The 21,022-nt window shown below is 45.1% G+C and overlaps 1 protein-coding gene across 1 annotated transcript in view; it reads left to right on the forward strand.

Moving 5' to 3' along the window:
• Nucleotides 1-587: 587 nt before the first annotated feature.
• The window catches only part of PGAP6 (post-GPI attachment to proteins 6), a 30,545-nt gene continuing 10,110 nt past the window's right edge, over nt 588-21,022 (forward strand). The window contains exons 1-6 of the mRNA XM_072417418.1: nt 588-820; nt 12,937-13,114; nt 13,190-13,397; nt 15,450-15,583; nt 18,245-18,513; nt 19,732-20,039. Coding sequence (XP_072273519.1) covers nt 742-820; nt 12,937-13,114; nt 13,190-13,397; nt 15,450-15,583; nt 18,245-18,513; nt 19,732-20,039 — 1,176 coding nt within the window. The 5' untranslated portion in view covers nt 588-741. The remainder of the gene's footprint in view (nt 821-12,936; nt 13,115-13,189; nt 13,398-15,449; nt 15,584-18,244; nt 18,514-19,731; nt 20,040-21,022) is intronic.

The raw sequence follows: 21,022 nt of genomic DNA on the forward strand, positions 1-21,022 counted from the left end.
GGATTTCTCACTTTGTGTCGCAAACTACAAGGGCGGGGAGCGCGTCAAAGTGGGCGTGTCTCAGAATGGCAGGGAAGTTCAGGTCAAGAGGCGGAGCCATATCCTGGGAGTGGGCGTGGATCTCTCGCTGCACAAGTTAGAAAGGCGGAGTAGTCACTGCAAAGTGGGCGTGTCTATACAAGAGGGACCCTCTATGATGCGAGGGGGCGTGGATCTCTCACTTTCTGTCGCAAACAAGAAGGGAGGGGAGTTCGCGTCAAAGTAGGCGTGTATCAGGGAACCTCTGGCCACGAGGCGGAGCCATGTCCTGGAGTGGGCGTGGATCTCCCGCGGAGAGTTCACTGCCAAGTGGGCGGGTTCAGGGAAGGCAACGTCACGGGAGTAGGTGTGGTTCTCTTTCTCCCCTGGCTCTAGCTGGGAAGGCGGGTAGATTACTAAAAAGTAGGCGTGTTCAGGAAAGGCAAAGGCGGGGTCACCTTCCCGGAAGTGAGCGTGGTTCTTTCGCTTTATAGACTGTTACTAACTAAGAGGCGGGAGCTTTCTAATAAATGGGCGTGTCACTATCGTGGTGGGAGGGGCGACGGCCTGCACTGTGATCAGCTGGTGCGGATGATTGACAAGCGCAGCGCAGAGTAAGTGTGTGCACACTGTGGGTGTCACCGGGTGTTCCAGCTCTCAGCCAGGATAATGCTGGAGGTGAGCACACAGCTTATTCTCAGCTCCTCAGCTTCCTGATACAACATGGGCCCCTCCATGGTGCTTCTTCTTCTACCCCTGGGGCTCATATCCTGCTGCTTGGCTGTATCCAGCTCCTCTCAGGGTAAGTACCTACCTGCCCTGTTTCATGAAGGGTTAATAATCCCCCCTCTATCAGAGTTACTTTTATATTTGTTTTGTGTTTTATGAAATGTTTATGTCTGATTGCACTGATGTCTCTGTACCTGTAGGGGGCGACTCACCCTATTGCATGGTAAACTTACCCCCAGGGGGTAGGAACAAAGTGACCGCTTATTGTACAATGAGGTGTTATCACTCCATTAATTCTGATCCAATCCTTCCGAATTGATCAATTGTACGTACATCCGATCGATTGCATTTCAGATGAATTTTTGGTTTAATCACTGCAAGATATAACTAGCTTCAGATTCTCCAATCATATTTGTGTACCCAGCTCTATACTGTCCGATGGTTGGCAGATCTGAAGGAGATTGTACAATAAGATTGTAATGTGTGTGTGAAGCCAGATTGTCCTTACAACGTGCCGGCAATAGCGCTGAATAGCAAAAGCTGCTTCATAGCGCAGAAAAACTCTGCTGGATTACTGCTGTCTGGGCATTATTAGAGAAACTTCTCTTCCTGCCCTACAGACTCAAGAGGAAGAAAATTTCCCCCAGTTCCTCTTACGGCTTCACAAATGCATCAACCGCACCCAAGTGCCAGATGCTGGAAGTACGATATATGGAAGTACGGTATATGGAAGTACGGATGGCAGGCCAGGCATGGATCTGTCCATGTGAAACACAGAGAAACGGAGAGAGCCGGGCTGTGCCAAGCTGTCATTGCCCCGGGGTGGGGGATGCCAGGTATAGAGGACTCGGGGTGGATGGTTGGCAAATGCTGACATCCGACCTAAACTGCATCCTCCAAAGCTGCCATCTTTACCATTGATCCTTCCAGGTCCACCTAACTTCTCTTTAGCCATTGGGCAGCCACTGATGATGCCCAGCAGTTACAATGCCCTGGCATCTGAGCTCCTTCTCAGCGGTGCCACTTGTATGGACCAATAGCAAGGGGGAACAGGCTGTTCACTGGTGTAATTTGTGCCCCTCAATTCAATCAATAAGAAAAGTCAGCACCTTGTAGTTTGATCTCTTTATGGGGCCACTACTTTCCATCCTGTGTGCCAGGAGAGATTTGCAACATTGGCACGTTATAGGTCACCAGATACTTTTTCACCACTTTAAAAGTGAGGAGCACCACCAGCCACGGTTGGGGTCAGTTGTACATTTCAGACACCTGGATTGGGGGCAGCACTGAAAGTCTTTAGGGCTCGGGGCAACACTTTAAATTCGCAAACCAGGCTTAAAAAAGTGGTGATCAGTTGTGCCAATCAAAGAAATGTGGCTTGTGATTGTAGATTTTGGCTTGATGTGTTGTGCTAATCCAAGCACTGATCACACCCCCCCCCGTGTAAAGTCTGATGCCCCTCCCGTTATAAATAAGGCGATTAAATTTGCAAGAATTTAGAAAGTATTGAATAGAAAACTGATCAATAATCAATTTAATTATTTGGTGACAGGTTCTCTTTATGGTCCACTTTTGGTTCCTCATGAATGATGATTGCTTGAGCAGCTTAATGGTTTGTCCAGCTTTTGGGGACTGATGTGGTAGGATGGCCCCATCTAAATCTCCGTATTCTTCCTGCCCTATCCTTATCACTAAAGGGGCAGCTCCTTCCTATGGGTGTCTTTGTGAAGAGATCGATCCATTGGCACCCCAAGTAAAAAACATGGCCACCTTATCGATCTGTGGTTGCCTTACATATGGTGTGATGTACCTTATTTGGGTGACATTTCTGACTTATTGTGTGCTGTCATGTTGGCATTGCTGTGTTCCTCACAGTGGTAAAGTAACCCTGTCCTAGAATATTCCCAAAATATATCCCAATCCCCCTGAACGCTGGTCTGTTGAAATGGAATGGCTCCCTACGACCCCATTTGGGAACAAACACTTTCAGGAGTAAATTGGAGGTCGGCAGCATAACCCAATGAGCGCAATGGGGGACACATTACCCAAGTTTCGGTTTCCCAGCAGATTTGGGGGAGTTGATTCCTTTTCAGTGGTATGGCGGGCAGCGTAACTGGCACCAGTGTTTTCCCCAGCTCCTTTTAGCTGGGCGCACCACCCAGCTGATTTTGGAAAGTTGGTTCACTATACAGGGTCTCTCCCCAGTGGGGACATTGACTGAAATAAAAACCTTTCTCTAAACCATCCAGAATATTTTGGCTTTAGATGAACTCTAACATCCTATTCTGTGCCTTTGTTTGGATGGCATTTAATCTGCAGCAGCACAAGTAAATGAAGCGGATTTCCTGAACGTCCGCTGTGACGGTAACCATTATCTGGCACCGTGCCTTGTCATCAAAAGCTGTGCCAGTTATGGCGGTCTGGCAGAACAGAACTCTGTCAGAGAAAGGTAAATAGGAGAATGTATTGTTACAGCTAATTCAGAGACAAAGCCTAGAAACGCCTGATGGCAAGGATCGGATTGCTCCGGGCAACCAACTACTAAAACATTTGGAAGGTAGGTCAGCCTCTCAGTAACCAGCTGCCTTTACCCTATCTAGCCCCAGAGGCAAGAGCTTACCCAATTCTAGGATACCTTAGGGGTGAGAGCTTGTTCAATGCTTCATGGTGGCAGGCAGTTGACCAACCCTGGTGTACCTTGTGGGCAGACAGTTGACCAACCTTGGTGTACCTTGTGGGCAGGCAATTGACCAACCCTGGTGTACCTTGTGGGCAGGCAATTGACCAACCCTGGTGTACTTTGTGGGCAGGTGGTTGACCAACCCTGATGTACCTTGGGGGCAGGAGGCTTACCAACCCTGGAGTACCTTGGGGGCAGGCGGTTGACCAACCCTGATGTACCTTGGGGGCTGTAGGCTTAACCAACCCTGGTGTACCTTGGGGGCTGTAGGCTTTTGTGCAAGGGATTAGGTATATGAGACAGCCAGCGAATAGACATTTCATAAAGATGATGTGTAGGAACCTAAAGAACTGGGTCAAATTGTGATAACCAGATGGGTCAGAACAACTTCAAAACAGAAGGTATATGGGGTGTTCCTGGCATGCAGTGGTTACGATCTCCCCAAAGTGATCATTGGAAGGACAGTTGGTGAACTCCAGAGAAGGTTATGGGCAGCCAAGGCTCATGGATGTGAAGGAGAGAGACAAATTGGCAAGAGGGCAGGACCTGACGGACTCGTGAGATATGGGTCAAATTGTGATGGCTGGTTGAAAGTGGTCCAAGGAGGGAACTCATGGAAGGAGTAAAAAAAAATAAAACAGCCAGTTGTAGGGTCCTGAGGAACTCGGTCAAATTGTGATGCCCAGATGATGGGCAGAACATCCCCAAAGTGCCAGGTATTGTGGGATGTTTCTGGCATAACAGTGGTCAGTATCTACCAGAAGTGGTCAAAAGAAGGACAACCAATGAACTCTGGACAGGGCATTGAGTGACCAAAGCTCATTATTCGGGTGAGGGCTCGCTAACCCATCTGGTATAGTCCCTCAGAAGAGCTACAGTACTGCAAATTACTGGAAAACCCAATGCCAGCCATGAGAGAAAGGTTGGGAAACTACACAGGGCATCACAACTTGAGCTGTATAGGGCCACAGTGGCAAGGATGACCAACTGAATGTGCCTACAGAAGGCATTTGAGCGTCAGGACTGGACCATGGAGCAATGGTGGCCAGGTCTGATGGATCATGTGACTGGCAAGGGTTGGGGTGTGCCGGTCCACTGGGAAACAGATGGCAGGTTTGGATAGAAGCCAGCCTGGCAAGAGGCAACATAACCTAAGAGATCTGCTGCCAACGTCTTGGTGCCGGAAACCATGGGACACTTTCGCAAATCTTGTGGCATCCATGACTTGAATTGTGAAGCCGTGCGTTGTACACACACCCTGTTGGTTAATAATTTCTCATCAAGAGAAACCTCAGAACATTTCACAATCTCCGATTTTATCAGAAATTTCCTTTAAAAGCAAACTCCAAGCTTTGTCATTGTAATGTTTATTGTCCCAGCCTTAAAATCTGCTGTAAAAGCCTTTTTGGCATTTGTCCTATCAGTAAATATTACCTTACAGTGGGACAGCAGCCATTGTTTTAGTGTTGTAATGGTGGTGGTGGGGAAGGGGTGAAAGGTTGGTCATGTTGTGCTGTTTATTGTTGTGTCCCCGCTGGGGAGATCTACATCACTTCCTGTTATAATAGTAACTGTCCCTGGGACAGGAAGTGAGCCGTAATCTCCTCTACGGACATCACAAAACCTGAAAATACATCCACCCCGAACACCAATGCTGGAGGCTGCCGGTTACCACTCATTTCTATTTTAGACCATTTAGCTTGTCCCTAATGGAGGTGAGGGGAGGGGCAGAGGAGCTGGGCCAACAAAGAGAGCAATTGAATAGGAATAAGAGACGGTTGGGTTATCCAAAAAGGAGGGGGGCTGTAGATGTGCCAGGGAATTGACTTCTGTAATGTTAATAAAAATACCTTGCAACAATAAAATGCTTTTTACCTGCAACTTTAATTAATTTTAACTTATTTGGCTGCCTGTTGAGTCCGGGGTGTTGTGATGCCCCCATTTGCTCCCAGGCTGCAGGTATAGTGGTGTCACCGGCATTCTTTTCCTGTTTATCCTTCTGGATGGATCCATTGAAACTCAGATCTTTCCCTTTGTTGTAACTGGCGCCCACCCCCCTCCTAAAAACTGGTTCTGCTACTTTGTATCTAGAGATCATTAGATGGGTGAATCCCCTGAGCTGATCCCTGGCTTCATTCATCCGGATGTAATGCCGGTCACACCTTGGTGACACAGCTGGGTATCATTACATCACATAGACCACATGTGTGACCTCATGGGGTCACCGAGGGCAGGGGATCATTGGGGCCGGGTTTGCCATGTTGTAGTGATGTGCCATACAACGTATACATACGTTAATATTACACAGTATTTATATAGCGCCGACATATTACACAGCGCTGTACAAAGTCCATAGTCATAGTCCATAGTAATGTCACTAGCTCAAATGAGCTAACAATCTAATGCAGTGTTCTCCCTAGGCCCTTTTAGCTGGGTGCACCACCCGGCACTTTCCAGCACCCACCCGGCTGTTTTTGGGTGGTTACTAAAGAGTTTGGTCACAATACAGGGGCTGCCACCCACCTACAATTTCTTCCCACCTGGCTTACAAAAAATTCTGGGTTGAGCACTGTACTGTCCCTACCATAGTCATATGTCATTAATACAGGCTAAGGACAATTTGGGGGAAACCAATTACCTGACTGCATGTTTTTGGAATGTGGGAGGAAACCAGAGTACCCCAAGGAAACCCACACAGACACAGGGAGAATCGCAAACTCCATGCAGATAGTGTCCTGGCTGAGATTGCAGCGCTGGGTCCCAGGTTGTAAAGACCAGAGTGCTAACCACTGAGCCACCGTGCTGCCCAACACTGTTAAGGTGCCCCGTACAGCACCCGAATGCCCCCAGGGCAGGGGTCTGCAACCTGCGGCTCCAGAGCCGCATGCGGCTCTTCAGCCTCCTTGTTGTGGCTCCCTTCGGCTGCCGCGGGGAGATCTCTGATGGGGGATCCCCTTCCTCCCAAGACACTGCGGAGGAGGGGGATTATTAAAACTTTTAAAAGTTTATAAACTGTGTTATGTTTTGCGGCTCCAGACTATTTTTCTTTAGTGGAAGAGGAGGCAAAATGGCTCTTTTGAAAGTAAAGGTTGCTGACCCCTGCCCCAGGGTATTGTGGTGCGGCACATATGTGACTACCTTCTGCACCTCTTTTCCAATAATGCTGCAGGTACTTGATGGCAATACTAAATCTCATACAAAATGAGGAGCGGTCGGACCCCTGTGTCCTTGTCCCAATAATAATCACTTCCCCTATTCCTTTTCCTGGTGGCACAGGAAGTAATGTGAATCTCCCCCAATGGGCTGATGATCTACAAATAAAGAAGTATTCTATTCTCCCGTTTTAGCTGGGTTCAGGTTAAACAATTGCCAATTGCTTTTTAAGCGCTTTTGCTTTAATATTATTATGAAACTTTTCCTCATAAAGCACCAACATATTAAGTAGCGCTGTATTGCGATGCTATCACTTTAATAAAAGGAATTTAGTGTTTGTGTGACAATTGTCCTCAGTTATGATAACCTTTTGATTGTGTTTGGGTGAGTCCGGGTGTTTCCGCAATGTACAGAATGTGGAACACGGGGTACAAACATGACGATTGCTTTGAGATCATCTGCAGGCAAATTTTTTAATTGAAATATGGACACCCCGCCCATAGGGACAACAAACCGCACCCAGATTCTGCATCCTAATCTTGAATTTAGGGGATTTTATTGCTTTTTTTACCTAGTTTTGTAAGATTTTCAGAGGAATTTCCCCAACAAGCTTCAGATCAAGAGAGATTTTATCATTTCCTCCTCTCAACTGAACCCGGAAACCAATCACAGAAAATCTGAATACAGCGAGGATGTCATACTGATGGAGGGATAGTATAATCATCTGAAATTGATTGAGGGGGGGCAGGGGCAGAAGAGGGGAGAAGACATGGGGGGGGGGGGGAGATGAGGGTGAGATACGGAGAAGAGGGAGATAAGGAAAGAAGAGAAGGGGGATATGAAAGAAAGATGAAAAGTGGAGGGGAGAGTAAAAATGGGGGGAGTATTATTATTAATAAACAGGAATTATATAGCGCCAACATATTACACAGTGCTGTACATTAAATAGGGGAGTATGAGGGTTAGATGGTAGATAGAGGGGGGAGAGGGATTTGGGGGTGAGACATAGGAGAGGGGAGAGAAAAAAGGAAAAGTGGGGAATAGGAGACGGAGGGTTAGGGAGAGAAGAGAAGGGGTAGTGGGAGAGGGGAGAAGAGGGGTGAGAGCAGATAAAAGTTGGGAAGAGTTGGGGTAAGGGGGTTAGATGAAGAGAGACAGGTGGGAATGATGGGGAGTTGGGGGTAGTGAGATGGGGGAGCGAAGAGAAAAGAGAGGGGAAAAGTGAACAGTGGGAAGGGGGTGACTAGAAGGAGAGATTAAAGGTGCTTACATAATTATTATATAATTATCGTTGGAAACGAACGACTGAATATTATTCACAAAAAGGTGACCAATGACTGACCAACAACGCTGATGAATGAGGTTTGTCGTTTGGAAATGAAGACCATAACAGCCGATCTGATTGGCGAACGATCATTCGCTATCTATCGTGTGTACGGTCGATTATATTTGAACGATCGTATCATTTCAGCATGTACAGAATTGTGCACAATACGATCGTTCAAATATAATCGTGCATAATCGTTCGTTTTCTAGCAATAATTATTGGAAGTTTGTACCCAGCTTAAGCATGGAGGGGGTAAGAAATGAAGGGGGGTATGAGAGGGGAAGACAGAAGAAAAGTGGAGCTGGGTGAAGAAGGAGTTGGGGGGAGGAAGAGGAGGTGTAGTGGGGGTAAGGGGGTTACATGTGAAATAAAGAGGGGGGAGAGGGGTTGAAATGAAGGAGAGTTAGAGGGGTAAGAGATGGGGGGGGCAATAGGGAGGAATTGGGGTCATAGATAAAAGGGGAGAGTGGGAGGGTCAAATGGAGGAAAAAGGTGAAAGTAGGGAGGAGGTAGAAAGAGATGGGGTGGGGGGAGAGGTATAGATTATGAAGTAAAAGGGGAGGCAGAAGATGTAACTTTTCCTTTTCTATCGGTGTAGGTTTCCTATACAATGCGGAATTTGACCATCTTGGAATAAGTTGCCGGCCTCTAACGTCTATAAAGTCTATCTAAAACCAAAACATACGTGTTATATACTGCGGCTTACCAGTGATGCTGCATTACTTTTCATTATTTTAGGACTAAGTACGTTATCTGCATGTACAGTAACATTGCTGTTAGGGTTTTGTGTCCTTGGGTGACAACTTTGCCCCTCCATACAGTCTGGCGAGCGAGCGTTGTCACCTTGGGATACAAAGTGTACTACTGGCAGGATCGTTATATAAAAATGGGAAACTAAAGCAGCCACCACATCTAAAGTCTGGTAAATTGCATGTGAGACATTTTGTTCTTGCTTTTTGATGAACTTTCATTCTTTTCGGATCGCTGACCTGGAACAAGTGCACACATTGGAATGAGTTGACCTCCTGATCTGTGCTGGTTCCAGGCCGGTGATTTGTATCCGATCGGTTCTGTATTTGCTGCGCGCTCTGTTGTGGACTTCGGCACGCGTTGGATTTTTGGATAACGATGACCTTTTACATTTGTATTCGGGTCGTTTCTGTATTCACATGAACGGCTTCCTATATTTTCATTGGGCGAGGGCAGCTGTGTTTTTTTAGGGCCCTGAGGACAGATATCTCATTCTGGATCTGTGGGTGTCACCTCCGCCTGTCCTGTATTTCTGGGTCCTGCACATTGCTGGGTGCCAAAGCAAACACTGATAATCATCCGGGAATAACAGGAAAAACCTGATTTCTGCGGTTCCATCACCTGTGACCTGCCAGCAGGATCCATATTTTTCTGTCCCCTATTCCAGAGTCAGACACACAAAGGCTGAGACTCCCATTTTATCAGCTTGGATGTTTTCGTAGCCCGCCATGCACATATCAGACCCTCCTGCCTGCTTTAGTTGGGGGGGCATAGTGATTGGGACAATTCCTCCAAATCTGGGGGCTGCAGGAGCTATATGAAGGGGGGACCGTCCCTCTGAATCGGGGAGAAGCAAGGAGCTATATGAAGGGGGGGACAGTCCCTCCAAACCTGGGGGGCTGCAGACAGCTATATAAAGGGAGGCAGTCCCTCCAAATCAGGGGAAGGGGGCAGCACGGAGCTATATGAAGTAGGACAATTCCTCCGAATCGGGGGTCTGCAGGGAGCGATATAAAGGGGGACAGTCCGGGGAGCGATATGAAGACAGGACCCTCCATCTAAATCTTGCATGGCAATGTAGTATTTGAGTTTCTATATGTTTGACAATAAACTAGACCCTCTAGATATTGCTGTAATCGGTCAGGTGTCATGTGACCCATAGACGGAGAGACGTGCGCTAATGCAGAGCCCCCCACGTAGTTGTGTTCCTCCATCGCTTCTTTTAGCATGGAATGCAGAAACATTGTAAGCAGAGAGGAAGGGCTGCATCTGAATCTAATTCTGGTAACATTGTAACAATTTGTTTTCTGCTCTATAAATAGTTTATAAATAGTCTGCATTGTGCTATTGAATTATAAGAAATGCCCCAGGGGTCGGTCAGGCCCAAGGGAAACGGTCAGCCCATTGTCATGGTCTGTAAAGTGTTAGAAATAACTAAACTAAATAACTAGTGCTGGTGGCACTAAATGTTTCCAATGGCTTCTGCAACCCACCAGCTGATAGCTTTCAGGGTTCTGATTGGTTGGACTGGTTAAACGTTGATCTCGTCTACGACCCCAGAACGTCTGGTTTGGGGCATTATAAATGTGGCCCTACATGTTGCAATGTAATGGTTTAAACTTAATTTTTATTTTATTACATATTGAAAAAAACACTTTATCAGATTAGCCAATGGGCAATGGAGATGAAGAAGCCTCAATCAAACATGGCGGACAATCCAATTGATGACTGATGGTGTTTCCATTCTCTTATTGATTCCTATTAGATCCCTATTGTTCATCTAATAAATCCATTCCAATCTGTAAGTTAGGTTTTCTGATCAATCTAAGTAAGGAGCGATGGGCTGACTTTGTTTCTAATATTGGTCATTAAAATGGATGGCCATATACACATGAAACTGATCCAATGCCATATTTGTTGTTGACCATGCAATCAATATTCTGATCACTAATCTATTGATTGAAAGTCCCAAAAACACTCCTCATATATGCACAAAATTGTGCCCTTGCAGATATAAAATGATTGATAGAAACCCAAATGATCGAGTGCAGCCAATGGGATTTCTGATAATTTTCTATATCCACATCCTGTTTTATTCTCAACCAATCACAACCCAAAATATCAGTTAATCATTGGTCTATTGGAATTCCCTTGACATTCAACTCTTTGATCATTCGTCAGCCTGAAAGTGAACATTTCCTTGTGTGTTTCGGCCCGTAGGTGTAACAAGAATATATGGCGCCCCCTGCTGTTTGCCTTCCCATGACTTATTCTGCTGTAACCTTTATCACATCTGCTGTAATGTTGAACGAGGGTGGATTGTTTGTATTCTGCATTCACTGTACTGATAACAAACCGAGATTTATGTCTTCCTTTATTTTCTGATGGGGTCAAGTGTTTTTTTGTCTTCAGCTTCCGTCTCCTGGTTGGTGTGTGACCAATCTGTGGGGTGACGTATGTACCCGCATTCGGAATTCTAAAAATAGATGTTATCTAAGCTGAAAGAAAAAACTGATATGTGCAGAGAAATGGGACTTTAACAGCATATATAAAACTCTTAAAACATTTTATTGGTACATCATAATAAAAAGTTAAGTAGGAGACATAATTTTTGCAATACCCCAGAATGGGATTCGCTGTGTCCCTATATTACAATATACAGACATACCTCCACTTCTTCATGAAAGTATCAACATAAATTACATAGTTGAAACATTATAGCAAGTCTCACAAGAAGTGCCAGTGTATCATCAAACGCGTTTCGCAGTGTAACACCACTTCTTCAGGATGAAGCTTAATTAGATTTGTAAATATAATAATACAGCAAAAATCAAATTCCAGTATTCCTTTCCAAGCAGCTTCATACAGGAAAGGAGCACAGAAGGGCGGTGAGTGCCAATAAAACAGGAAGCAGCAACCAAATGGTAAGACCAGAAGCCAAGAAGAGTTCAGGTCAGCCTGGGATAGATAAAACAATCCTCCATAAGATGTCCCATGGGTTCTGTCCTGTTAGAAGTCCTGTTTCTCTGCACATATCAATTTAGTCTACATTTGGGATGTGGCATTTAATGCAATATATTGAACGTTCGCCAACCAGTAAACGCTTTATTTATGTGTACAATAAGCTGAAAGAAACATTGCATGGGCGCGTTATGACTTCAGGTGCAAACATTTCCCATATTTTTTTTCTATACATTCAAAGAGAACCTGTTGCAAATTATTAAAGCACAGCACATTTGACTACTCTGGGAAGAGTCAATTCCCTAACGCAAACCCATTTCTCTTTGTCCATCTCTGTTCTTATGGTCAGCAGTCACTGTCTGTGATGGCCCAGCTCTTTGCCCCTATGCGTATCTTACTATATGTAGCAGCCAGTGGAAGAGCAAAGAGGAAATACTATAAAGCAGCAATTTTCAACCATGGTTCCTCCAGAGGTTCCTTAAGAAATTTGAGACTCTGAGGTCAGTTTGTGACACCATTGATCTTTTTGGCTTTTCTGTAAGGCCCCAATGGCCAGCAGTGTGAGAGGAATTCTTCCCACTGGCCACCATACTAATATACTCCAAGCTGTGGTAATTTCAGGTAATTGGTAAGTAATTTCAGGGGTTCCCACCATGTAAAAAGATCAAGTAAGCCTGCTATATCGTGCCATTTCAAGTCTATTGGAGGTGCCAGCAGCATATCCAAAATGGCGGCCATCAGCCATCTTGGGGCTTTTGGATATTTAGACTAGAAAGGCTTTTACAGGTAAATAATTCAGAAAATGTAATTCTATAGGAAAGGTTTTTTGTGTTAAAATTAATCATCTAGGAGCTCTTAATGTAAAATATTTCCATGTTGAAAAAGTTTTTCAAGGTCACTTTTTGAGAATAGATAACTTTCCATGTTTCATTGGTATTTCCAATGATGATCATTCCCCACAGTGGTCGGTCTCCACCCCTTCCAAATATGCCATAGCCAAGCTTTTACTTGCGTAAGGGCTTACAATTATATATATATATTTTTTTATATCAACCATTGTGGTTAATCTTTTGGAATTCAAGCCAAGCCAATGGGACGCCATTATTTATAATAATGACCCTGGTGGTCTGCAGAAGGAATTACAATCAGGATATCTTACTGAAAAGATAAGAGTTTACCAATGGTCAGTGGCCATTCTATCCTATAACCAAGGTAGATTTTCCCTTTAAATATTGTGTTCACTCTTGGGTGGCTCTTTGGTGCCATTGCCAATCATTTTTTTGCTTGAAAGCCTCTACATAAATTTCTTCCATTGCAGACCTCTCATTTGTGACGGAGCTCTACTCCCAAGGTCCTCAGCGATTGTCTTTCTACAACTGGTATGGCAATGTGCGTCTCTTCCGATTCCAAGTTCCTGCCGACACCATTCTGCTCAGGTGGTCCATGCTGGCCACTCGTGGAAAAGGAGACGGGTGTGCAAATGTGGAGATCACCGTGTAAGTCTCTTGATTGTGTTCTTTCTATAGTTTTTGTTCAGCAGGCAGGATATGTAATCTGGTTTAATTTTTCAGGCATTTCCGATATGGGGCACCACCGGTGGTTAACCCCCTGGGCTACAGCTTTGCGGTCAATACTTCGTTGCCGTTCTCCTTTAACCGGACAATGAAGTTCCAGAACTCTCAGCAAAGTAATGTCTACCTGAATGTTTCCAATCCCACCCCCGGGGACTGGTTCGTCGCTGCCCACCTGCCCAAAGACACGGAGAAGATTGAAATTCAGGTGAGACTGATTGTACCAATTAAATAATCTATTCCTTGCTCCTGTTATGTATTCGACAAGTGCCCATAAATCCGTTCTTGCCTGGGCAGAGAGCTACATATCCTTAATGCCTGTGGCTACAATTCATGCTCCATTGTGCCGTACTGAGCTGTAACCACCCCAATCCATGATAAACATGACATTGCAGCTGCTCTGCTGCCCTCTAGTTTTCGGACAGAAGTAGTGCAAGCCACCCAGCATCCTGCACACAGACTGCATTATTATCATATCTGGACTGTGTACTTGTTCCCTAATGATTAACATGTACCGTGACTTTCAGATTGTCCTTTAGAGCTTCTTATTAACATGCTCAGCAGTTATTTTTAATGTTACATTTTTTATATGCTTATTGCCATTTTAGGGTAAATGAGGCTCAAAATCCCAAGAACTGAGGGGTCATCTATTGCTGCAGCCCCATAGTACTTTACCCAGAATTTTCTTTAAGCTGGGCGGGGAGAAGTTGTAGGTGGGTGGTGCCCCCAATATTGTGACCAAATTTTTTTGTAATAAACCAAAAACAGCCAAAGGGTTACTGAAAATGGCTGGGTGGTGCGCCCAGCTAAAAGAGGCCGGGGAGAACACTGCCCTAGATGCTGCGGTTGCATTAGAGCCAATGACGTTGGACTTTAGTGGCATATGCAGCTTATGATATCGATTTAAAATGCTTTTGAGATTAATTAGAATCCATTGCTGGTGCTTTTGGCCTGCTTTAGCTGCTTCTGTAGTACCGTGGATTTGTATGGGGAGAGAAGCCACTCTGGCTCTGCCAATTGCTGTAAACAATAGGGAGAACTCCCATTGGATGGTACTTGGACCTGGATATCAGATGTGTTGGATGATGGGTGCACAGTAGTAATCCAGGTAAATGATTGATTGATATTGGGAAGATACCAATTGTTTATCTGCTCATGCACTTATGACTAGTATACTGCCAGCATTGCACTAAAATTGGAGTTGGATGCAATTCAATCTCAAAAAGCACTTCTCTTATAGGGTGACAACTGTCTTCTGATTGTGCTCCTGTGTTGTCACCCAGTATGTGGCTGTGCCGTCACACCTTGCACATGTATGGCCCAAAACCACAGCATTTCATCTCCCCTCACCCCCTGCCATTCTTTCAATTGGAGCTCTGCAGAACAGACCCCATTTTCACCAGATTTTGGCAAATTTAACTCAAGTTAACCAGGGCAATTATGTTATCATGATTGTTGTTTTTTATGTTGGTGCTATGATTATACAGGGCTAATAATTGACATAGAATAAACAGATTGCTAACATTTCCTGAGATAACACAATACTTTGCATTGTTTAGGAGGACTGGATTTTTTTTTGGTTACAAGATGTGTTACTAGTAGTAGTATTTTGCCTTTTATTTCCTTCTGCTAGTTCTAATAACAAAAGACTAAAGCTACGTACACACGGCAAATTTTTCTCGCCCGATAATCGGTATCGGCCAATTATCGGGCGAAAATCTGCCGTGTGTACAGTCGGTCGTCGTCCATCGTCCGACGACCGTCCTGGTGGATCCATGGACGATGAAAGGGAAGGGGAGAGCGCGCAGCAGGGTGCCGCTCCGTCGCTCTCCCCCTCCCCTCTCCATAGAGCATGAACGGTGCTGTATGTACAGCATCGTTCATGCATCGTGCAGTCTTTTCTCGTTGGAAAGGATCGTGAAAGATCCTTTCCAACGAGAAAAATTGCAAGTGTGTACGCAGCTTAACACATCTAAGCCTTGGAAAGCTGCAATATTCTCCTGTATGTTCTCCATGTTTTAGATACAATGTAATAGAGGAGGCACAAAGTCACCATGGAGCTGGAGGGGCAGCAAATCATAGCAGTCAGTCATGCATTTCCTGCAATAAACTATGGGGGGTGGAGGGTGGATGTGACATTGGGGTATTGGGGAACCTGAACTTTGATTTGAAACTCAAGGAGGAGAATTTTCCAAATGTAAATTTAATGTTTATTTTAATTGCTTAGTAAATCATAACCCTGGTGTGTGTTTTCTTGCAGGGCCTCACAAAATCCTGCATCTACATCTTCCAGCCTGAGCTGTTCATCCTTAGAGCAGTCGACGTGCCAATATTGAATACTGACAACCCCACGCAGCATGTCCTAGACCCTACAAAAACCTCGTCTAGCTTCAAGTAATTTGTTACTACTATTACTATAAGCCCATGTGGCTGCACATGGTCACAAGACTCTTTGACCTCTTTGTCTCCGTGGGAGGGTCACAAGACTCTTTGACCCCCTTGCTCTGCGTGGGTGGGACACTGCGTTGACCCCTTGCTCTGCGTGGGTGGGGCACTGCGTTGACCCCTTGCTCTGCTTGGGTGGGGCACTGCGTTGACCCCTTGCTCTGCGTGGGTGGGACACTGCCTTGATCCTATCCCTAAATGATGCAGTATTCTTCCCAGAAAATCATCTTAAGCTGCGCGGGAAGAAGCTGCAAGTGGTTGGCCGAAAAGTGGGTGGGCAACACATGACAAATTTAGTGTTCCAAGTTGTTTGTGTCATTGGAATCCAATAAGTCAGTTTTTAGATAAGTCAGTTGGAAGATTGAAAGCACACTCCAATTACAGATATTCTGTGGCCGACTCGAGGATACTGGGATCCCCTCATCTTCTAATCTCCATTACTGGCCCCACCATGTTTTTGGGGTCTTGGGCTGCTTACATTTTTTGGCCATAGCAGACAGGATGCTGGTTCCTCATGCTAAAATTTATTATTATTTCAATATTTAAGAGGATTTATATAGCGCCAACATATTACGCAGCGCTGTTCATTAAATAGGGGTTGCAAATGACAGACAGATACAGACAATGACACAGGAGAAGGAGAGGACCCTGCCCCGAAGAGCCTACAATCTACGAGGTGGGGAAAGTATCACACAATAGGAGGGGATATGGAATGGTGGGTGAGTAGTGAGGGTTTAGGTGACAGAAGATGGGTAGGTGAGGGTGAAACATTGGGTTCTGAGGGCTCTAAATGAGTATAACGTTGGAGCAAGCTGATTAGGACGAGAAAGACCATTCCAGAGAGTCGGGGCAGCTCTAGAAAAGTCTTGGATCCGTGCATGTGATGAGGTTATGAGTGAGAAAGTCATTAGTAGATCATTGGAGGAGCGGAGAGAGCGGCTGGGGGAGTATTTTTCTATCAGGTCAGAAAGGTAAGTGGGACAGTAACTGTGTAGGGATTTAAAGGCAAAGCATAGGAGCTTGAATTTGATTCTAAGGTGAAAAGGAAGCCTACAAAGAGATGCAGCAGAAGAAGAGCGGTGGGAAGGATGGATGAGTCTGGCTGTTTGTATGGTGAAGACCACCTAACGTCATTTCAAGGTTCCTATTTGCCATGAAACTACTTGGGGACCTCATGAAGGTCTTTCATTGGAAGGAAGTTATTAAATATGTTGCCCTGTGCACTTTTCACTGCTGAAATATAAAAATTTTACTCAACATAGTTTACATCTTGACAGTTAGCTAATCACACTTTCAGATTTTATTTCCATCCTTTGAAATGAAAATTAGAAAGGGCTTCAGAGGAGGCTTAGCTGTGTCCTCGATTCGGTCACAGAATATCTGAGATTGGTTTTTGCTTTTAATATCTTTTTGACTTGAGACGAGCTTCGGCATCATTTGGGTCACAAGCCTCTGTGCATTTGAAGACTTTTTTTTTTTTTTTTTTATCAGTCACCCATTTATTCAGTTATTTCTTCATACACCATCATAGAGATCAATAATTCCTAATAAAGGGAAGTAAATTAATATTGACAGCTGAAGGTCAATGGGTCATTAGTTAGAGAATAGTTCAATATACATTTGAGTCGTGTCCTAGTAAACCAGCAGTGTCTGACTTTTTCCTGCCATGGGACACCAGCACCATTATAATGGTAAAGAGAAGACTCAATTCTTTTATAGAGCTTCTGCTGGCTTTTCATAAAAATCAACTTTTCAGCAATTTAGTACAAGTTGGTCTGAGGATAATCCTGGTGTTACAATACATGTAAGACTTTTAGGAAGATCTCCTTCAATTTTATTCATTAAAGGCACAAAACATTTAATTGAATACATTCCCCTATAGCTACAATATAAATCCACTATGTGTCCACTAGAGTCCTTCAAAACACCAGTTATAACATTGTAAAATGGTCTGTGCAGAGAGCAGAGCTGTGGGAGGGGCCAATAGGCCACACCCACTATAGGCTGGCTGTAGGAAATTACAGGATGGGCGGAGGCAAGACCAGCCATCCTGCAGTAGGAGAGGGAGCCATAGTAACTGGTCTTTATTACAGGAAGTTCCTACACAGAAGCAAAGTTTTAAACTATATTACTACACAGACCTGAAAACACACCAAGATTCAATTTAGAATACATATGGGTCTTGTATTTAGACAAGAGTTCAGCTTCAAAGGGCGGTCTGTGCATTCCAGCTCAGGAACATTGTCTAGTCTTAGGAAATGCTTTCTCCTGCCTGCAGCAGACCAATGGCCAAAGTCCTTGCCTTCCATGACTAGGAAAACATAGCAAGCCTCATCATAGAGACACCCAGATTCCAATTCCCGGGGCCGTGGGAATTGAGTGGTTGAGTGGTTGGCAAGGTGCCAACCGTTCAATGGTTCTTAATGTTTCATTTGCCAGTATGGGCGTTGAAGTAGTTTATGGGGCATCAGATACCAGGTGATGGGGTAATTCATAATTCCATAAACTCTTCATTAGGACCTATTAACTTTTTCAACTAGGATGAAACTTTTATCTTTAGAAATTGTAGTCATAGGCATGTGAGTAATTGGTAAATTTGTCTGTCCCTAGGCTGTATGTCCCAGAATACACCCAAGAGCTACAGCTGCAGCTGGTGAAATGCGTCCCCGACGTAAGCCTGAGCGGATGCCCTCTGAGGCTCTCCATCGGTTCGGTCACCCAGCCAGACGCCTCACCCAAGCAGGTGGACTGCAGCAAGAGTTCGGAGTGCAGCCTTCTGCTCCTTTCTCCACCCTGGGAGAAGTGGCTGCACGTCTTGGTGGAAATGCCCCAGGGGCTAAATGCCAGCGTGTCTTTCGAGCTGGCTCACAATATTTCAGGTAATCCAATCATTTTTCATTGTGATATAAAAAAAGTAGTAGAATGTTTATGGAATAAAGTTGTAAAAAGTTTTTTTTTTATTTTTTCAATATGTAAATAACGTTGACCCTGCAGGCTTATTAAAAACAGTCAATCTGCCTCTTTTGTCACCGCCAAGCGTTAATTGTCCTTGTGGCTGCATTTGGAGCATTTAACTCCCTGGCAGGACATAAAACCGCACCTTCCAGGCTCATAAACATATAAACACCGAGGCCGGCGAGCCACTGTCATGCTACGTGCTAAAGACAATATACGGCCTTCTGAAATATTACTAAATATGGACAAAGCTTGCCGTTTGCACAAGGTGGGGGAAGGTGAATGTAGATATAAACCGTCTGTAAATGACGCAAAAGTCCTGGGTTTATTAAAAGGTTTTAGTCCTGCAGCCAAATCCTGTGTTCATGCGCCAGAATTGGCTGCATGGCATGCAGGGTGAGATTCTTGATGGTGACACCTGTAGGCTGTGCTCACTCGAAGGATCTAAAAAAGCTGGCAAAGACTGGAGAAGATAAATGGTCATGGGAAAACCTGAGTGATCCAGCATAGTCATGTCACTAGCTGTCCCACAAAGGGGCTCACAATCTAAAAATCTTATGTCTTTACCACAGTCTAAGGGGGAAGCCAGTTAACCTAACTGAATGTTTTTGGAATGTGGGAGGAAACCCATGCAAACACAGGGAGAACATACAAACTCCATGCAGATAGTGTTCTGGATAAGATTCAAGCCTGTGACCCAGCTTGCTAAGGCCAGAGTGCTAACCAATGAGCCACCGTGCTGCCATGAAACAGTTTTGCCCACTTGCCATCACAGCTCGATTTGATTTGGAATATTCAACCTTAAAGAACATGCATGGCAGGCTGACAACGCTGCTGCTAATTCAGAAGCAAGGCTTAGCGTTGTCAGCTCGAAACAGGAAGTGCTGTTACTGCTGCAATGTCCTGGTGAGAAACTTTGTAACAGATTCAGAAAAACTTTAAAGTGCACATCAACCCGAAAACCTCACTGAATAATGTGCTGGTTAGTTTTTGGCACACAGTTGACTTTTTTTAATGAATGCATTAGTTGCCTTTTTGTCTTCCCAGAGCCCAGAATTGTACTTTTATTTTTTTACTCCTGTGTGTAGATTATTTCACTGTTATGTTTTTTATATTATAAAGCTGTTTTGTCTCTTTTCCAGTCTGTAAGCCGGGAGTGATCGGGTCCAGGTCGGTCTTGTCCTTCATAAATTTTCTATTATCCAACAACTCATTGCAAGATGGTCGGCAGTCTCCCAGCAATGCCACTATCCCATTTAACGGGGGGAGTTCCTGCCTAAGGAAATACCCCGTCATCCGGGAGGACCTGGATGTGGTGTCGGTGAGGTTCTATCTCATAAATACACCCTCGGTGCCAGTGGTGGCCCAACTGCCCAGTGTGGTCATGCTCCGTCTCGATTCTGAAATGGACAATGGAGGAATGCTGGTGGTCAATCTGCAGCTGAACCAGGTGAGTGATTGAAAGTTTTGTAACAAAGAGTAATACATTACAAAATGCCAGCCTACGATCACGTTTACAAGAAACAAAAAGGTAAGTAGTAGGAAAAAAACATCTGTTCCAGACTTTCATCAGTACTTGCAAAGCCTAGGCACCTGGTCACATGATCTGTGCCAAGGAGGATGATCCACTTGTTGGAACTCCGTTACCTTAAACATAGATCACATGACCAATAGCCTTGTGCGCAGCACTGAACAGAACTCGGAACCTTTTCTCCAGGAGGAAGGTATTAAAGAATAAGAAGTATTTCAATCCTTCTCCGTGTTAATGTCCGGTTACTTATGTAACAAGAGGACTGCTATTTTTCCTTGCTTAACAGTGCAGGACTATTTTCAGTGCATATAGTGCTGTATAGCAGCTGAGAATGAAAAGAAATCCCAAATATTGCTATTTACTCCTGTTAAACAGCCAATCACCATTCGTTAACACAGTCACATGGCAAATGTAGCTAGTCACATGCTCCCCCATACACTAAAGTACCAGTTGATCCTAGTTGCTGAATGCTGGTTGCAAAGGTAAGACAAACAGGTACAACTGGTGGGGCCACTATTGAAGTGAATGTGTTTCTTTGCATTGTCAGAGTACAGGATCACAAAAAATGTATGGTGGAACCCATTGTGCTGCCCACATGATATTAGGGGGTCGGGTCCCCCCTCTGCCCAGGGGGACTGGTCCACAGGATATTAGAGGGACGGGTCCCCCCTCTGCCCAGGGGGAGGGGGTCGCGCCTCTGCCCAGGGGGAGGGGGTCGTGCCTCTGCCCTAGGGGGAGGGGGTCGCGCCTCTGCCCTAGGGGGAGGGGGTCGCGCCTCTGCCCTAGGGGGAGGGGGTCGCGCCTCTGCCCTAGGGGGACGGGTCGCGCCTCTACCCTATAGGGGGACGGGTCGCGCCTCTACCCTATAGGGGGACGGGTCGCGCCTCTACCCTATAGGGGGA

Source organism: Pyxicephalus adspersus, chromosome 7, assembly GCF_032062135.1.
Source record: "Pyxicephalus adspersus chromosome 7, UCB_Pads_2.0, whole genome shotgun sequence".
In the NCBI taxonomy this organism is placed as follows: Eukaryota; Metazoa; Chordata; class Amphibia; order Anura; family Pyxicephalidae; genus Pyxicephalus; species Pyxicephalus adspersus.